Source organism: Trichomycterus rosablanca, chromosome 17 (genome assembly GCF_030014385.1).
Source record: "Trichomycterus rosablanca isolate fTriRos1 chromosome 17, fTriRos1.hap1, whole genome shotgun sequence".
NCBI classification, from domain to species: domain Eukaryota; kingdom Metazoa; phylum Chordata; class Actinopteri; order Siluriformes; family Trichomycteridae; genus Trichomycterus; species Trichomycterus rosablanca.
The window spans coordinates 13,396,179-13,416,859 of NC_086004.1; the positions used below are offsets into that span (position 1 = coordinate 13,396,179).

At 38.2% G+C, this 20,681-nt stretch overlaps 1 protein-coding gene across 1 annotated transcript in view; it reads right to left on the minus strand.

Moving 5' to 3' along the window:
- Positions 1–4,451: 4,451 nt before the first annotated feature.
- LOC134331865 (mucin-5AC-like) overlaps positions 4,452–20,681 on the minus strand; it is a 46,983-nt gene continuing 30,753 nt past the window's right edge. Inside the window, exons 6-7 of the mRNA XM_063013405.1 lie at positions 4,667–4,732; positions 4,452–4,459 (exon numbers count right to left, since the gene is read on the minus strand). Of these exons, the coding sequence (XP_062869475.1) occupies positions 4,452–4,459; positions 4,667–4,732 (74 nt within the window). The remainder of the gene's footprint in view (positions 4,460–4,666; positions 4,733–20,681) is intronic.

Below are 20,681 nucleotides of genomic sequence, written 5' to 3' on the forward strand. Positions count from 1 at the left end.
ATGATGGCCCACCCTTTGCAGCTATAACAGCTTCAACTCTCTGACACTGATGTTGGACGAGAAGGCCTGGCTCAAAGTCTCCACTCTAATTCATCCCAAAGGTGTTCTATCGGGTTAAGGTCAGGACCAGTTCTTCCACACCAAACTCGCTCATACATGTCTCTATGGACCTTGCTTTGTGCACTGGTGCGCAGTCATGTTGAAACAGGAAGGGGCCATCCCCAAACTGTCCTCACAAAGTTGGGAGCATGAAATTGTCCCAAATTTCTTGGTATGCTGAAGCATTAAGAGTTCCTTTCACTGGAACTAAGGGGCCGAGCCCAACTCCTGAAAAACAACCCCATACCGTAACCTCCCCCCCCCCACCACCACCACCAAATTTTACACTTGGCACAATGCAGTCAGACAAGTACTGTTCTCCTGGCATCCACCCAACCCAGACTCGTCCATCGAATTGCCAGACAGAGAAACATTATTCGTCACTCCAGAGTCCAGTAGCGGTGTGCTTTACACTGCTGCAGCCGATGCTTTGCATTGCGCTTGGTGATGTAAGGCTTGGATGCAGCTGCTCGGCCATGAAAACCCATTCCATGAAGCTCTCTACACACTGTTCTTAAACTAATCTGAAGGCCACATGAAGTTTAGAGGTCTGTAGCGATTGACTCTGCAGAAAGTTGGTGACCTCTGTGCACTATGTGCCTCAGCATCCGCTGACCCCGCTCTGTCATTTTACGTGGCCTACGACTTCGTGGCTGAGTTGCTGTCATTCCCAGTCCCTTCCACTTTGTTATAATACCACTGACAGTTGACTGTGAAATATTTAGTATCGAGGAAATTTCACGACTGGACTTGTTGCACAGGTGGCATCCTATCATGGTACCATGCTGGAATTCACTGAGCTCCTGAGAGTGACCCATTCTTTCACTAATGTTTGAAGAAGCAGTCTGCATGCCTATGTGCTTGGTTTTATACACCTGTGGCCATGGAAGTGATTGGAACACCTGAATTCAAATATTTGGATGGGTGAGTGAATACTTTTGGCAATATAGTGTAGCTTTTTTGTTATTTCCTCAATTGTACATAATTAGTACTTTTTTCAATGTATGCAATATAAGTCGCCATGTATTATTTAAACAGATATAAATCTAGTTAAGAAATGTTACTATTTATATGTACCTGGAGGAAGATCAAATGACATAGATTTGTTGCAAAGGTCCTCTTCAAAAATCACAGTGGAATTACAGGCATTATAATCTGTTATTTTAAGACACTTCCTCAAATCCCATACAGTTTCAAAACACGCTTCACCATTTGGATAAGTCTCGGTCACATTGGTTTTCACATCAGATCGTTCTAAAAAACATATTAAGATTATTCATAAGATTAGATTCATGTATTATTTAGCTTATTCTTATCTTACGATATAGACTTTATTGTTTCTTTTAAATAAATGACAAGGGGACATACTATAAGTCTATACTGTTACCAGCATACATAGGAAGAACAATAGGAAACAATAATACAGAGGACAGTAGGAAATAATAGCACTAGCACTAGTGTGTGATAACTAAAGAGAGAGAAAAGAGAGAAGAGCTCGGTATACACTGTGAGTGGCAATTACAAAATCACCGAGCAGCCTCTCTATCACTGACAGCCCACATTTATTGTAAATTTGACTGTGTGGCTACACCTTTGGAGGCAGCTTTTCCTTCAAGGGTAAAACAAAACCATCTGAGTTTCTTTCTTAATACAGTAAATCTTTAACTTTGTGAATGTCATAAAAAATGACCTTAGCTAAGGCTACATATATCTGCATTTATTTTTATGTTTTTCTGTAATCTTTTGGAAACTCCTGAATCAGGTGTTGCTGAGCCCCTGAGAGAGAAAGGTTCTGGCTGGCTCCTGGGTGGATTCAGCCCAGTCCTAGGTTTTGGGAAACACTTAGGGAACAAACAATGATGTTGTAACTGTTTTCAGAATAATTTGTTTTCTATAACTTTTATGGAATGTACTTAGATTGTAACCTAGTGTTCCAGTATAATTTTTAAAATGGATTGCTTAACTTAAATGGTAAGGTTTAAGATCAGAGAGTTTATATTCTACAGGCCAGACTTAAAGTAGGCTTGGTTGTGTTTAACTGGTTGATCGAGTAAACAAGGGGCAATTACTCTTAAATAAATAAAATGTTAATAAAAAACTCACACCAGTTGTGTGATATCTTCTGTAAAATGAGCTTAATGATCCAGTGTGACAAATATGCAATAACATGCAAATGAAAGCACTTACTTTTACTCAGTATTGTATTTAAATATGCTAGTGAGATTTTAAAAATGCATAAAATTTTAAATATTGTTTTGCAAAACATGCATTTAGATTTTGATCCACATTCATTAAACTGGTATTTAAAATAGTCTGATAGTGAAAATAAGTAGCGTGAATTACTTTAAGTTATAAATGCTTTAATAAACTATTTTAAACAATGAGTAACACTGATAAGCCATAACATTTAAAACCAGCTACTTGTTTCTACACTTACTGTCCATTTTATCAGCTCCCCTTACCATACAGAAGCACTTTGTAGTTCTACAATTACTGACTGTAGTTCATCTGTTTCTCTGCATGCTTTGTTGGCCCCCTTTCATGCTGTTCTTCAATGGTCAGGACCCCCACAGGACCACTACAGAGTAGGTATTATTTGGGTGGTGGATCATTCTCAGCACTGCAGACACTGACATGGTGGTGGTGTGTTAGTGTGTGTTGTGCTGGTATGAATGGATAAAACACAGCGATGCTGCTGGAGTTTTTAAACACCTCACTGTCACTGCTGGACTGAGAATAGCCCAACAACCAAAAACATATCTAGTCAACAGCACTCCATGGGCAGCGTCCTGTGACCACTGATGAAGGTCTAGAAGATGACCAACTCAAACAGCATCAATAGATGAGCGATCATCTCTGACTTAACATCTACAAGGTGAACCAACTAGGTAGGAGTGTCTAATAGAGTGGACAGTGAGCGGACATGGTACTTAAAAACTCCAGCAGTGCTGCTGTGTCTGAGCCACTCATACCAGCACAACACACACTAACACACCACCACCATGTCAGTGTCACTGCAGTGCTGAGAGTCATTCACCACCTAAATAATACCTACTCTGTGGTGGTCCTGGGAGAGTCCTGACCATTGAAGAACAGCATGAAAGAGGGCTAACAAAGCATGCAGAAAAACAGATGGACTACAGTCAGTAATTGTAGAACTACAAAGTGCTCCTATATGGTAAGTGGAGCTGATAAAATAGACAGTGAGTGTAGAAACAAGAAGGTGGTTTTATTGTTATGGCGGATCGGTGTATGTACAGAACATGATTCTGAGACGTGGTCACCAACAGATCTCTGGATACACTAGCCTGATTTTTTTCAAAATAAGTCATTATTCTTAAAAAATGAAGACTGCCATTGACCAATAAACTTAAAAAAAAATGGAAAGGCTTAGCAATGATCAGTCATCACAGCTGATTTTAGTTCTTTTTAACATTCCCTACTGTTCTAGTCAAGCTTATAAAAATGTACCACTGCATGGCGCTGTTCACATGTATCGTAAACCACAATTAAAGTGATTTGCAACCATTTAAAATGTTAAAATAATAATGTGAGCAAAGCTGGGTGCAGTGAGCAAATTTAGCTATAAATCTAATAGAACAAAAAATTTTGCTAATTTTAAAATTATTTTAAATCATTACATTTTGTTTAATTTGGTTCAATACTTAAGAATTTATCTTAAAATGATTAATGATTCGATTTTTAATATTATTATTGTTTGTAGTAATAGTATTGTTGTTGTTATTTATTTTATTTACAGCTGCTGTATTAAAAATTTAATATGCACATCATTAGTAACTTAGCAAAACCCTTTTCCACCTATGCACTCTGCACAGGCGCCTCTCTATCTGCCAATCAGGGTTATTACACAGTGTCTGAAGACCGCACGCACATAGTCCGGTCATACCGCCCTAGCAGAACCGTGTCTGCTGCAGGCACTGCCAATTATGCCCGCTAGATGGCGCCCAGCCGACCGGTGGCAACACCGAGTTTTAAACCGAGGAGTTCAGAATCTCTGGTGTGCTAGCGGAATATCCCGCTGCGCCACCTGGACGCTATCCATATGTTATTTTAAATAGAAATGTTTATTTACTTACTCAGTTCTCTTGTTTGAAATGTATTTTTTGTGGAATTACAGGCAGGGTTGACGATGACAGTGTAATTGTGACAGGGTTTAAGTTTTGTGAATGGAATCTCTAATGTGTTGCTGTTGGTCAATGAATATACAGTTGAGTTGTCCGAAGCGTTGAGAATTTTAATGTTGTATTCTTGTGGTTTCATTGTTGTATTTAACTCCACCAGGTAATGGTTGCCTTTCTCGCTGATGCTGTAACTGCCTGTAAAGACACATTTTATGAGCCTGTGAGAAACAACATTTTGTGATGAATTTTTTTGTATTTATGCTGGCAAGTACTTACATTTTGGTGAACTTGTACTGGCTGTGAAAAAAGAATAATATACAATAAGTATATAATAATTAAGGTTAAATATAATAGTGAAGACACATTTTTTGTAAAACTGGCAACTCTGTACTCAGGTACTGTGTGACACGACACCCTCTTGTTACCTGGCATGGTAGACGTGAGTGGGGGTGAGACTGTGCTCGAGGTGTTCACAGTGATTGTGGAGTGCTCTGCAAATTGAAAAAAATAAATATTAATATATTTTGAAGTGTAGGAATAAGTGGGACATCTGATCCCTGAGAATGTGTGTGTGATCTTTCCTTTCAGTTACTGTGTGGAGTCTGTGTGGAGCATATTCTCCCTGTTTATGTGAGCCTCCCATGATTCTTTTGTTTTAATTCACCAAAAAAATGCTAGTGAATAGATTTGCTACAGTAATTAGTATCTAGGTGTAAGTAAATAAATCATTGTGTGATGGTCAGAGCCATGGGTCCCCTAATCTAGTACAAAAATGTTTTCTAAATATATATATTTATTTATTTATTTTAATACATTTATCAAAGTTAATTAATCGTGCCTCTTTGGTAAACAATTAATCAATCTACCTGCATCTTTTGTTTGCAAAATACAGACATCGTTACCTGCATTGGATGAGTTTGTAGGATGGTGTTGTTGCGTGGTGAGTGGGGGTGAGCTTGTTGTGGTATTGTCTGTGGCAAGAAAAAGCATTATACAGAAATGTGTGGAATCCTGCATCAATCTTTTTATGAAATGTTGTTGTGACACATTTAGGGCCATGGTGTGTTCTAATCTCTGGAAGAGTGGGATCAGGGCAGAACTACACTTCAAACAGGGCACCAGTTAAATTTTTAATTCACCCATAGCTATTTTAGGACCTATATAATGCATCTGATTATCTTTAGTTAGCACTGCAAATTTTTAACACAAAAGTGTGATAAAATGTAGATGACATCATTTTTGTTTGCAAAATACAGACATTGTTACCTGCATCGGCTTTGGATGAGATTGTAGGATGGTGTTGCGTGGTGGGTGAGGGTGAGCCTGTGTTATTTTCTATTACAAAAAGAAGAATTATACAGAAATGTGTGTATAGAGTCATGTTTTATCACTTAACCTCACTAAAAAAGTTAACCAGTTATTATCAAATGTCGTTTTGTTTTAGTTAGGACCATGGTGGGTTCTAATCTAAGAAAGAGTCCAGTTCAGTCACTAATTGAGGCTTCTAAATTAATTAGCCAAAGCTTAACACAGGTTGAACAAAATGTAGATGGTGAATTAATCATTGCCATTCAGATCAAATATGCAATTGTTTGTAAAAGTATAAATGTGTTTATCAATTTTTAAAACTAATGTAAAAAATTTACCCCATTTTATAGGATATCCATGTAGAGGATAATTCCAACATTTTTTACAGTTATGATCTTGCAAATGTATGTATTCTGTTAAAGTATAGTGACAGCTGCTGCTCACTCACACACACACACACACACACACACACACACCTCATCACACAAAGCACTACAAGCATCTTACACTACAATGTTATCACATACTCATCTGTAAACTGATGTGTAAATGAATCAAATAATTTGTACAAAAATGTTTTCTAAAGAAGCAAAAATTGTATTAAATATATTTGGAATAATTAAACAATAATTATGGAACTGTTTGTTATTTATCAAAGTTAATTAATCATGCCTCTTCAGAAAACAACTAATCCAACTACTTGCATTTCTTTTTGCAAAATACAGACATCGTTACCTGCATTGGATGAGTTTGTAAGATTGTGTTGTTGCGGGGTGATGAGTGGGGGTGAGACTGTTGTAGTATTGTCTATGGCAAGAAAAAAGCATTATACAGGAATGTGTGGAATCATGCATCAATCTTGTTATCGAATGTTATCGATGTTGTTGTGTCACATTTAGGGCCATGGTGGGTTCTAATCTCTGGAAGAGTGGGTTCAGGGCAGAACTACACTTCAAACAGGGCACCAGTTCCGTTTTTAATTCACCCATAGCAATTTTTAGAACCTATATAATACATTTAATTATCTTTAGTAAGCACTGCAAATTTGTAAACCAAAAGTGTGACAAAATGTAGATGAAATTATTTTTGTTTGCAAAATACAGACATTGTTACCTGCATCAGCTTTGGATGAGATTGTAGGATGGTGTTGCGTGGTGAGTGAGGGTGAGCCTGTGTTATTTTCTATAGCAAAAAGAAGAATTATACAGGAATGTGTGTATAGAGTCATGTTTCATCACTTAACCTCACTAAAAACAGTTAACCAGCTGTTATCAAATGTTGTTTTGTTTTAGTTAGGACCATGGTGGGTTCTAATCTAAGAAAGATTTCAGTTCAGTGTCACTAATTGAGGCTTCTAAATTAATTAGCCCAAGCTTAACACAGGCTGAACAAAATGTAGATGGTGAATTAATCATTGCCTTTAAGATCAAATATGCAATTGTTTGTAATAGTATGAATGTGTTTATCAATTTTTATGACTAATGTAAAAAATTGACCCCATTTTATAGGATATCCATGTGTGATAATTCCAAAATTGTTTACAGTTATGATCTTGCAAATGTATGTATTCTGTAAAAGTATAGTGACAGCTGCTGCACACACACACACACACACACACACACACACACACACACACACACACATCACACAAAGCACTACAAGCATCTTACACTACAATGTTATCACATACTCATCTGTAAACTGATGAGTAAATGAATCAAATTTAGTGTTAGCTCAGCGGTTAAGGTACTGGACTAGTAAACAGAAGGTTGCTGATTCCAGCCCCCCCACCATCAAGTTGCCACAGTTGGGTACCTGAGCAAGACCCTTAACCCTCAATTGCTCATTGTGCAAGTCGCTTTGGATAAAAGTGTCTGCTAAATGCTGAAAATGTAAATAATTTGTACAAAAATGTTTTCTAAAGAAGTAAAAATGTTATTAAATATATTTGGAATAATTAAACAATAATCATGGAACTGTTTGTTATTTATCAAAGTTAATTAGTCATGCCACTTCAGTAAACAATTAATCCAACTACTTGCATTTCTTTTGGCAAAATACAGACATCGTTACCTGCATTGGATGAGTTTGTAAGATTGTGTTGTTGCATGGTGGGTGGGGGTGAGACTGTTGTAGTATTGTCTGTGGCAAAAAAAAAGCATTATACAGGAATGTGTGGAATCATGCATCAATCTTGTTATCGAATGTTATCGATGTTGTTTTATACAGCAGGTAGTTCCGACCTTACAATCTGATTGGTTGAGAAGCGGTCTAACTGTGCTGATATTCGTGATAACAGCACGGTCTTTTCACACAATAACTGTATTACTCCGCTGACGCGTTGCCAGTAACGACAAGCTTTATGCACATAAACGCGCACGCAGGCGACGCAGCCTTTTTAGATCCGTTATCTGATATACAATCTAGCGCACTGTGTAGGGAACATAAATCAGTTGTCTAATTCACTATCTAGTGCACTATGTAGGGAACATTAATGTGTTTGTAACACGAACGGTTAGCTTAATAGCCCAGTTAGCAGTCCTGTTATCACCCATATCCTTTGGTGTGTACGAGAGGTTTTTTATTTCTTTTTTCCTTCGGAGGTTCTTACCTTTTTCTTTTTGTTGTTCTTACCTCCCTGAAATGAGTTTTTGCAACTTGGAATGTCTGCTTTGTAGTGTTTTATACTCGTTTATACTACTTTGTACTTTATATTCGTTGTGGAACTACTTTTTGGCGGAAGGTATTGTCAATATTAAAGCATATTTATTATTAAATTCAGGGCTTCTTTGATTTATTTTCTTTCTTTATTTTGTAAAAACTATTCTATAAAAGCAATAGAAAACTTGAGGTCGTGTGTTATCATGAATTACGGCTGTGATAATCTACGGCGAGTGCCTGCGACCGAATCGCAGCCGTGATGTTATTCGTGATAAAACACTCCCTCTCGTGTTCTATTGCTTAAGTGTCACATTTAGGGCCATGGTGGGCAAAATAGGGCAGTGATAGCTCAGTGGTTAAGGTACTGGACTAGTAAACAGAAGGTTGCCGGTTCAAGCCCCGCCACCACCAAGTTGCCACAGTTGGGTCCCTGAGCAAGACCCTTAACACTCAGTTGCTCATTGTGTAAGTCGCTTTGGATAAAAGTGTCTGCTAAGTGTCCCGTCCATCTGAACAACAGGCCAATCGTTGTTCATGTGGCCACTCAGCCTCAGCCGGCAAGGCAGAGCTTGGATTCAATACGATATATTTGAGATCCCAGCTGTGGTTGCAGCGTGTGTTTTTACCGCTGCGCCACCCGAGTGGCCCAAAAGTGTATTTTGGATTGTTTTGTAAGCTAACCATGTCCTATAAACATTGTAACTGGAATATGACATTTAAGACAAAACATTTATAAAGCCATTGAATTAAAAAAAACAAATAAGAAAATTCATTTTTCTATTAAAAACACCATGAATTTTCAAGAACATTGTAGCCACCACATTTTATGGGTAACATGCAGAAATTAAGATAAATGTAATTGTATTGTTATTGGATATACAGTATGTAACTTAAAAGATTTTTGTTAAAATCACTTAATACATAATGTAGCTTAAATCTTTTTGCTAAATGTAGACACTGTTACCTGTATCAGCACTGGATACATTTAAAGTCTGGTGTTGGTGCGTGGTGGGTGGGGGAGAGCCTGTTGTGGTATTGTCTGTGGCAAGAAGAATGATTATACAGGAATGTGTGGAATCATGTTTTATTGCTTAACCTCATTAAAAAAGAAACACTTAACTACCATGTTATCAAATCCTTTTGTGTCACGTTTAGGGCCATGGAGGGTTCTAATCTCAGGAAGAATGGGTTCAAGGTAGAAATACTTTCAAACAGGGCACCAGTTCAGAGTCGCTAATTCACCCAGTAGTATATTTTTGGAACACATGATGCCTATGATTATCTTTAGTTAGCACTGCAAAGTTTCAAGCCAAAAGTGTATCTTGGATTGTTTCGTAAGGTAACCATGTCCTATAAACACCGTAACTGGAACAAAACCATTTAAGACAAAAAACAACAGCATTACATTTGTAAAAAGTCACAGAAATATAATCACTTCATGAAAATGAATGTAGGAGTATTTTAGCCACCACATTTGATTAGAAATCTATGATGATCATTTCTAATTGTTTACAGTTATTTTCTTGCAACTGTATGTATATTAAATTGTATTGTTGCAATCATTTATAACTTAATGTAGCTTAAATCACTTTTTGCTAAATGTAGACATTGTTACCTGCATTAGTACCGGATGAGATTGTAGAATGGTGTTGGTGCATGGTGGGTGGGGGTGAGCCTGTTGTGGTATTGTCTGTGGCAAGAAGAATGATTATACAGGAATGTGTGGAATCATGTTTTATTGCTTAACATCACTAAAAAAGAAACACTTAACTATCATGTTATCAAATCCTTTTGTGTCACGTTTAGGACCATGGGTTCAAGGTAGAAATACCTTCAAACAGGGTACCAGTTTAAAGTCGCTAATTCACCCAGTGGCATATTTTTGGAACACGTGATGCCTATGATTATCTTTAGTAAGCACTGCAAAGTTTCAACCCAAAAGTGTATCTTGGATTGTTTCGTAAGTTAACCATGTCCTATACTTAATACGTTTGTACTTTAATAATACTGTTTGCTTTAATGTATCTGGAGTTGCTGTAATAACTGACTTTCCCTGTGGGATTAATAAAGTGATCTATCCATCCATCCATCTATACCGTAACTAGAATAGGAACATTCAAGACAATCACTTAGTGCATTTTACGTTCAAATGAATGCAAGAGTATTTTAGCCACCACATTCGATTAGAAATCTATGATGATCATTTCTAATTGTTTACAGTTATTTTCTTGCACATGTATGTATATTAAATTGTACTGTTACAATTATTTATAACTTAATGTAGCTTAAATCACTTTTTGCTAAATGTAGACATTGTTACCTGCATTAGTACCAGATAAGATTGTAGAATGGTGTTGTTGCGTAATGGGTGAGGGTGAACCTGTGTTATTGTCTATGGCAAGAAGAAAAATTAAACAGAAATGTGTGTATAGAGTCATGTTTCATCACTGAATCTCACTAAAAACAGTTAACCAGTTGTTATCAAATGTCGTTTTCTTTTAGTTAGGTCCATGGTGGGTTCTAATCTAAGAAAGAGTTCAGTTCAGAGTCACTAATTCACGCAAGAAGAATGATTATACAGGAATGTGTGGATTCATGTTTTATTGCTTAACCTTACTAAAAAAGAAACACTTAACTACCATGTTATCAAATTCTTTTGTGTCACGTTTAGGGCCATGGTGGGTTCTAATCTAAGGAAGAATGGGTTCAAGGTAGAAATACCTTCAAACAGGGCACCAGTTCAGAGTCGCTAATTCACCCAGTAGTATATTTTTGGAACACATGATGCTTATGATTATCTTTAGTTAGCACTGCAAAGTTTTAACCCAAAGGTGTATCTTTGATTGTTTCGTAAGTTAACTATGTCCTCTAAACACCGTAACTGGAATAGAACCATTTAAGACAAAAAAACAACAGCATTGCATTTGTAAAAAGTCGCAGAATTATAATCGCTTCATGAAAATGAATGCAAGAGTATTTTAGCCACCATGTTTGATTAGAAATCTATGATGATCATTTCTAAATGTTTACAGTTATTTTCTTGCACATGTATGTATATTAAATTGTATTGTTACAATAATTTATAACTTTATGTAGCTTAAATCATTTTTTGTTAAATGTAGACACTGTTACCTGCATTAGTATTGGATGAGATTGTAGAATGGTGTTGGTGCGTGGTGGGTGGGGGTGAGCCTGTTGTGGTATTGTCTGTGGCAAGAAGAATGATTATACAGGAATGTGTGGAATCATGTTTTATTGCTTAACCTCACTAAAAAAGAAACACTTAACTATCATGTTATCAAATCCTTTTGTGTCATGTTTAGCACCATGGAGGGTTCTAATCTTAGGAAGAGTGGGTTCAAGGTAGAAATTTCTTTAAACAGGGCACCAGTTCAGATTCGCTAATTCATCCAGTGGTATATTTTTGGAACACATAATGCCTATGATTATCTTTAGTTAGCACTGCAAAGTTTAACCCAAAAGTTTATCTTGGATTGTTTTGTAAGCTAACCATGTGCTATAAACACTGTAACTGGAATAGAACCATTCAAGACAAAAAACAACAGCACTGCATTTGTAAAAAGTTGTATGTAAAAATCTAAGATGAAAATAATTTTTAATTGTTTACAGTTATTTTCTTGCACATGTATGTACAGTCATGTGAAAAAGTTAGGACACCCCATGAAAACCTTTGTCTTTTTGAACATATTTAAACATATGAACATTTGAGCTTCATTTGAACAGTACTGAGAGATGGAGCTTATATAACTAAACAAAAAAAATTTAAATTACTTTTAAACACAAGTTGTAAAATGTAATGAACAAAAATGGAAATGTATTGTGAGGAAAAAGTTAGGACACACCCACATTTAATACTACTTAAAATGTCTAAAATTAGAATCAGGTGTACCACATCAGTTGCAATGATTAGACCATTGTTAGAGGACATTGGAGTTTTATTTAAACCTCAGACATTAGTTTGGATTGTTGAAGTGAGTGGTATCACCATGGTGAGATCTAAAGAGCTCTCTGAGGCCTTCAGAAATAAGGTTGTAGATGCATATGAATCTGGGAGGGGATTTAAAAGATCTCAAACCAATTAGAAATCAGCCATTCCACTGTCCGGAAAATAATTTACAAGTGGAGAACATTTAAAACAACAGCCAACATGTTCAGGTCAGGCCGTCCTAGCAAGTTCAGCCCAAGAGCAGACCGCAAGATGCATAAAGAAGTCTCCAATAATCCTTCAATATCATCACAGGACCTACAGGTAGCTCTTGCCACAGTTGATAGGAAGGTACATGCATCTATCATCAGAAAGAGACTGCACAAGTTTGATTTTCATGGGAGGTGTGCAAGGAAGAAACCCTTGCTGTCAAAAAAACATCAGGGCAAGACTAAAGTTTGCCAGTGAACACCTAGACAAAGACCAGGACTTCTGGAACAATGTGCTTTGGACAGATGAATCCAAAGTTGAATTATTTAGGTACAGTAACAGAAGACATCTTTGGCGCAAACCAAACACAGCATTTGAGCACAAGAACCTCATACTCAACTGTGAAGCATGGAGGTGGAAATGTAATGGTTTGGGGCTGCTTTGTAGCAGCATGGCCTGGTAAGCTCTCCATTATAAAATCCACAATGAATTCTTCACTGTATCAGAGGGTGCTTGAGGAAAATGTAAAAAACTGTCCAAAAACTGAAGCGGAAGTGGACCATGCAGCAGGACAACGACCCAAAACATTCCAGTAAATCCACCAAGGAATGGCTCAAAAGAAAGAAATTGACACTTCTGGAATGGCCAGGTTAAAGCCCGGATCTTAATCCTATTGAGATGCTGTGGGCTGCTTTGAAATGGGCTGTGCATGCAAGAAACCCCTCAAACCTCACACAGCTGAAGAAATTCTGCATGGGTTAGTGGAAAAAACTTTCCACCAGTCGATGTCAGAGACTGGTAGATGGTTATAGGAAATGTCTAATTGAGGTTATTTCAGCCAAATGGGGAAATACCAGCTATTAGGGCATAGGGTGTCCTAACTTTTTCCTCAATAAATTTCCATTTTTGTTCATTACATTTTACAACTTGAGTTTAAAAGTATTTTTTAACATTTTATTTGTTTAGTTATATACAGTGGGGCCACATAGTATTTAGTCAGCCACTGATTGTGCAAGTTCTCCTACTTAGAAAGATGAGAGAGGCCTGTAATTTTCATCATAGGTACACTTCAACTATGAGAGACAAAATGAGAAAAAAAAATCCAGGAAATCACACTGTAGGATTTTTAAAGAATTTATTTGTAAATTATGGTGGAAAATAAGTATTTGGTCACCCACAAACAAGCAAGATTTCTGGCTCTCACAGACCTGTAACTTCTTCTTTAAGAAGCTCTTCTGTCCTCCACTCGTTACCTGTATTAATGGCACCTGTTTGACCTCGTTATCTGTATAAAAGACACCTGTGCACAGCCTCAAACAGTCAGACTCCAAACTCAACCATGGCCAAGACCAAAGAGCAGTCGAAGGACACCAGGAAGAAAATTGTAGACCTGCACCAGGCTGGGAAGAGTGAATCTACAATAGGCAAGCAGGTTGGTGTGAATAAATCAACTGTGGGAGCAATTGTAAGAAAATGGAAGACATACAAGACCATTGATAATCTCCCTCGATCTGGGGCCCCACGCAAGATCTCATCCCGTGGGGTCAATCATGAGAACGGTGAGCAAAAATCCCAGAACTACATGGCGGGACCTGATGAATGACCTGCAGAGAGCTGGGACCAAAGTAACAAAGGCTACCATCAGTAACACACTACGCCGAGAGGGACTCAAATCCTGCAGTTCCAGGCGTGTCCCCTGCTTAAGCCAGTACATGTCCAGGCCCGTCTGAAGTTTGCCACAGAGCATATGGATGATCCAGAAGAGGATTGGGAGAATATCATGTGGTCAGATGAAACCAAAATGGAACTTTTTGGTAAAAACTCAACTCGTCGTGTTTGGAGGAAGAAGAATGCTGAGTTGCATCCCAAGAACACCATACCTACTGTGAAGCATGGGGGTGGAAACCTCATGCTTTGGGGCTGTTTTTCTGCAAAGAGGACAGAACGACTGATCCGAGTTAAGAGAAGAATTAACGGGGCCATGTATCGTGAGATTTTAAGCCAAAACCTCCTTCCATCAGTGAGAGCATTGAAGATGGAACGTGGCTGGGTCTTCACTGAATACTGAATACCACACACTTCTGGTTTCCGGTGGTACGCACGCTGAGACTGTAGCCTAGTTGTTTGTTTGTTTGTAGCCATTAGCTAAATAACTTTTTATATACGTATGTTTTAAACGTTAATCTTTCGCGTGTAGTTGATATAGAGTGTTATTTTGTCTATCGTAAAAAAAGCGCTTGTGTTTACGCTTGTTTACTAACGTAAATCCGTGCTTGTGAAAACTTCTGCTACCGGCATCCGAACGAAGCCGGTTTTAGTTTGTTTTGTAATTCAGCGCATAAACATTTTATTCATCCAGAATTAAAACCGCTTTCTGTCCGCACGAAGCACGTTTGTGTTTGTTTGTTTTTGTATTTTAGTGCTTAAACATATTTACTTTGTGGAGAGTTAAAGCCGTTTTCTGTTCGTAGGATCCGCGTTCTGTTTATTTGTTTTGTACACCAGCACATAAACACCGTTTTCCTTTAGAATTACTGCCAGTTTTGTCGGAAACAAAGCGCATTTGTGTTTGTTTGTTTTTGTACTTCAGCGCTTAAACACCTTTGTTTTGTGAACAAAACCCGAACGAAGCGCGTTTGTGTTGTTTGGTTGTTGGTTTTTGTATTTCAGCTCATCAACGCCCGTTTCGTCCGGAATTAAAGCCGGTTTTCTGTGACTACCAGCAGAGGCGCCGGTGAAACCAACATAAACATCAACTTCAACTCATCTTCTAAAGCTAAGTACTGTTATTATGGCCCCAGCAGGAGCTTTATTTCCCTGTTCCGAGTGCAACATGTTCAGTTATTCCTTCTCCGTGTTTAGTGATAACTTTATATGTGATAAGTGTAGATTAGTTGTTAGTCTGACGGAGAAGATCTCAGGGTTAGAAGGGCGCATTCGGGCGTTAGAACAGACTACTACTAGTGAGGGCTTAGATTCAGCTGTAGCAGTCCCGAATGCCAGCAGTTCAGGTACAGAACCCCAGACTCCGGCATTAGAGTCCTCACAGCAGGGCGACTGGGTGACGTCTCGGCGACATAGTCGTAGGGCAAAGCACCGACCATCTCAGTTGCACGTGTCCAACAGGTTTTCCCCACTCAGTGAGCCACCCGCTGAGAAGCCTGTTAATGTAAGTGCTCTGGTTATAGGAGATTCTCAGCTCCGACACGTGCGTATTGCAACCCCCATAGAGACACCAGCAACCATAGTCACTTGTATTCTGGGGGCCAGGGCGCCTGACATCAGAGCAAATCTGAAAGTGCTGGCTAATCGTAGATTTTCGAAGATTGTTATCCACGTTGGCACTAATGATGTTCGCTTACGGCAGTCTGAGGTTACTAAGAATAATGTTAAAGAGGTGTGTGAGTTAGCTAGGTCAATGTCTGAGGCAGTAGTGTGCTCTGGCCCCTTACCGATTCGACCCAGTGGCGAAACCTACAGCAGGTTGTTGTCGCTGAACCGCTGGATGTCTAAATGGTGCTCAGAAAACTGCATTGATTTTGTAGATAACTGGTCCACCTTTGAGGGAAGGCCTGGTCTTTTGAAGCGGGATGGTGTCCACCCCACGTGGGAGGGTGCTGCTCGCATTTCTTGCAGCATAGGTGACAGGCTTTACCACCGTGTTAGTGTAGTGGCAGATAGTGTTAAATGACTATCCAGAGCCAAGACCAGGCAGCAGACAAACAGGCCTAACCAACTGTCTGCGAGTCGCCATCGGACGTCACCTGGAATCCTTAGGTCACAAACCATTGAGACTGTGTCTGTTTACCATGGCAGGTGTAAGCCAAAACAAAATAAAAAAGTATGTCATAATAACTTAATTAAAATTAATCTAAATGAGCATCATGAAAACCCTAGTAAGGCTAAACTAAAGTTAGGACTTCTAAACATCAGGTCACTTGCATGCAAAACAGTAATTGCAAATGAAATAATTACAGATAATTGTCTTAGTGCACTTTGTTTAACCGAGACCTGGGCTAGACCTGATGAGTATCTGGGTTTAAATGAAGCATCTCCTCCGGGTTACAGTTATGAACATAAGCCACGTCTTAGTGGTCGTGGTGGAGGAATAGCCACAATTTATGATATAGACATAATAAAGACATAGGTCTTACTGTAAAATCATCTCCCCTAACAAACTCGTTTGAAGTTCTTATCTCTGACATAACCAATAAATGTTCATCTGATAAAACTAGTATGTTTAAACTGGTTACTGTTTATCGACCCCCTGGTCCTTACTCAGAATTTCTTAACGAATTTGCCGATTTTCTTTCTAAATTAGTTTTATCAACTAAAAAAGCTTTAATTGTTGGTGACTTTAATATTCATTATGAGGATAAGTGTAATCCACTCAAAATTGTGTTTGATTCTATTTTAGAATCCTTAGGCATCACCCAAAATGTAACAGGACCCACTCACCGCTGTAAACATACCTTAGATTTAATACTTACTTATGGTATAAACATAGACAACCTGGAAATTGTACCACAGAATGACTTAATTTCTGATCACTCCCTGCTAATGTATGAAGTGTCCCCTTCCAATAATATACAGCAACCACATTGTTTTAAATGTAAGCGCACTATTACATCTGCAACTGCAGCAGCGTTCATAAACTGCCTACCAGAATTACCAAATATATCAGCATCAGAACCTAAAGAACTAGATAAGGCAACTCAAAACCTAGAGACTGTATTGCGCACAACCTTAGATAACGTAGCCCCACTCAAAACTAAACTGATTAGGGAGAAAAAACTTGCTCCTTGGTACAATGACCACACATGCGCACTTAAACAAGCAGCACGGAAATTAGAACGCAAGTGGCGTCACACTACACTGGAGGTGTATAAGATTGCTTGGAAAGATGCACTAACTGAGTATAAACATGCACTTATAAAAGCTAAATCTTTATATTATTCATCCCTAATAGAGAAAAATAAAAACAATCCCAGATTCCTTTTCGAGACAGTGTCCAAATTAACTAAAAACGTCAATGAAACTGAATCTAATATACCGCCTGACTGTACCAGCGATGATTTTTTAAAATTCTTTAATGACAAGATAGAAAAAATACGACTTCAGAGTCAAAGTGTGTCACTTGCCAATGTTAAGTATGGACTCACTCCGAGCAGCATTGGTGATAATAGTAACGAGTTAATCCAACTAAATTCCTTTAATCCAATCTCCCAAAATGAACTAACTGTGTTGATTAAATCATCTAAGTCATCATCGTGTATACTCGATCCTGTTCCAACTCATTTACTTAAAGATTTACTCCCAGCTATTGTAGAGCCCCTGCTTACATTAATCAATGCATCCCTTAGCCTTGGGTATGTACCTAAATTGTTTAAAAGTGCCGTTATTAAACCCCTGATTAAAAAACCTAATCTTGATCCACATGTACTAGCTAATTATAGGCCAATTTCAAACGTTCCTTTTGTCTCTAAAATATTAGAAAAAGTCGTTTCCAAACAATTACGTTCTTATTTGAATGAAAATTGTATTAATGAAAAATTTCAATCAGGATTTAGACCCAATCATAGTACCGAAACCGCATTAATTAGAGTAGTTAACGAGTTGTTAATGTCTTCTGATAATGGATGTGTCTCTTTTCTTGTTCTATTAGATCTTAGCGCAGCGTTTGATACGGTCGATCATAACATTTTACTGGAGAGGCTAGAAAATACAGTAGGTGTTAAAGGGCTCGCACTCTCTTGGTTTCAATCATATCTGACTGACCGCTCGCAATTTGTTTATGTAAATAAAAAATGCTCAGAAACTACAAAAGTAAAGTGTGGTGTTCCACAGGGGTCGGTACTTGGACCACTATTATTTACACTCTATATGCTTCCACTAGGTGAAATTATTCATAAACATGGCATAAATTTTCACTGCTATGCAGATGACACACAGCTGTATATATCAGCCAAACCAAATGATACTGACACAATCAGTAAGATTGAAGATTGTGTAAACGACATAAAAAACTGGATGTCGTGTAATTTTCTTTTACTTAATTCAGATAAAACAGAGGTTTTACTTGTTGGCTCTAAAGCTGCGAGAGACAAGTTGTCTAACCTGGTGCTAAACCTAAACACTTTCTCTGTTACTCCCAGCCCAGATGTAAAAAACTTGGGTGTCACAATAGATTCAGATCTTTCCTTTGATACACACATTAATAATATTGCTAGAGTTGCTTTCTATCATTTGTGTAATATCTCTAAAATAAGAAATATACTATCTGTTAATGACGCTGAAAAACTGATCCATGCGTTTATAACTTCTCGGTTAGATTATTGTAATGCTCTTCTAACTGGATGCTCTGGTAGATCCATAAACAAACTACAGTTAGTTCAAAATGCAGCAGCTCGAGTGCTAACTAGAACTAAAAAAATTGATCATATCAGTCCTGTTCTATCATCTCTACACTGGCTGCCAGTTAAATTCCGCATTGATTACAAAATACTTTTACTAACCTATAAAGCGCTACATGGTCTGGCTCCACAGTATCTGAGTGAGCTTATTAATCACTACAACCCAGCGCGTCCACTTCGCTCACAAGATGCAGGGTTACTTATAGTTCCTAAAATTAAAAAGACCACAGCTGGTGGAAGAGCATTTTCTTACAAAGCTCCACAACTTTGGAATAATCTTCCTGCCTCTGTTCGGGATTCGGACACAGTCTCAATGTTTAAGTCTAGACTGAAAACATATTTATTTTCTCAGGCTTTTGATTAGTATATACAAAGGGGCAGGGCTTGGGGGTTCTTGGTCATAGAAACTTGTGGTGATCAGGGATGTTGGGCTGCTGTCGTTCTGCCTCTCTTGTCCGATCACTCCGGTTTGGGTAGGAGAGGTGGGCGCTGATGTCCTGTGAAAGCCTTCATGACCTTGTTACCTGCTCGCTCTCCCTTTTAGTTATGCTGTAATAATTAGGGCTGCTGGAGTCTAAAACTCTCTGTAAAACTGTTTTACTCAACTAGCATTGTACATTATTAACTACATTCTTTGTTGTTTTACTCCAAAGGTATTCTGATGGAAACCTGTTTACCCGCCGAGGTTAAGGATTAAAGTCGAGACTGCCGTGACAACTATGCTGCTCCTGCCGGATGTGACGGGTCTGGAGTAATTGCACCAAGAATGACAAGAACTCACTACAGACTTTATTGAAGACTAGAGCGAAGAACAACTCTATTATTATTTATCTATTTATTACCAGTTATAACTTTTAGATCATTTAATTCTGTGTTTGTATGCTCTGTGCAAATCGTGTATTTATTTAAAGTATCCTCCAGGCCACCTAAGAAGGATGGGCCCTGCTGAGTCTGGTTCCTCTCAAGGTTTCTTCCTGTAATTTTCAGGGAGTTTTTCCTTGCCACAGTCGCCCTCGGCTTGCTCAACAGGGGTTTTTTGTATCTGTTGGTCCTGGATTTTGTAAAGTTGCTTTGAGACAATGTCTATTGTAAAAAGCGCTATATAAATAAAGTTGACTTGACGTGACTTCCAGCATGACAATGATCCCAAACACACCGCTCGGGCAACAAAGGAGTGGCTCCGTAAAAAGCATTTCAAGGTCCTGGAGTGGCCTAGCCAGTCTCCAGACCTCAACCCCATAGAAAATTTGTGGAGGGAGTTGAAAGTCCGTGTTGCCCAGCGACAGCCCCAAAACATCACTGCTCTAGAGGAGATCTACATGGAGGAATGGGCCAAAATACCAGCTACAGTGTGTGCAAACCTGGTGAAGACTTTCAGGAAACGTTTGACCTCTGTCATTGCCAACAAAGGTTATGTTACAAAGTATTGAGTTGAACTTTTGTTATTGACCAAATACTTATTTTTCACCATAATTTACAAATAAATTCTTTAAAAATACTACAATGTGATTTCCTGACTTTTTTTTCTCATTTTGTCTCTCATAGTTGAAGTGTATCTATGATGAAAATTACAGACCTCTCTCATCTTTCTAAGTAGGAGAACTTGCACAATCAGTGGCTGACTAAATCCTTTTTGGCCCCACTGTAAGCTCCATCTCTCAGTACTGTTCAAATAAAGCTCAAATGTCCATATGTTTAAATATGTTCAAAAAGACAAAGGTTCTCATGGGGTGTCCTAACTTTTTCACATGACTGTATATTAAATTGTATTGTTACAATCATTTATAACTTAATGTAGCTTAAATCACTTTTTGCTAAATGTAGACATTGTTACCTGCGCTGGCATTAGATGAGGTTGTAGAATGGTGTTGTGTGGTGAGTGAGGGTGAGCCTGTGCTTTTG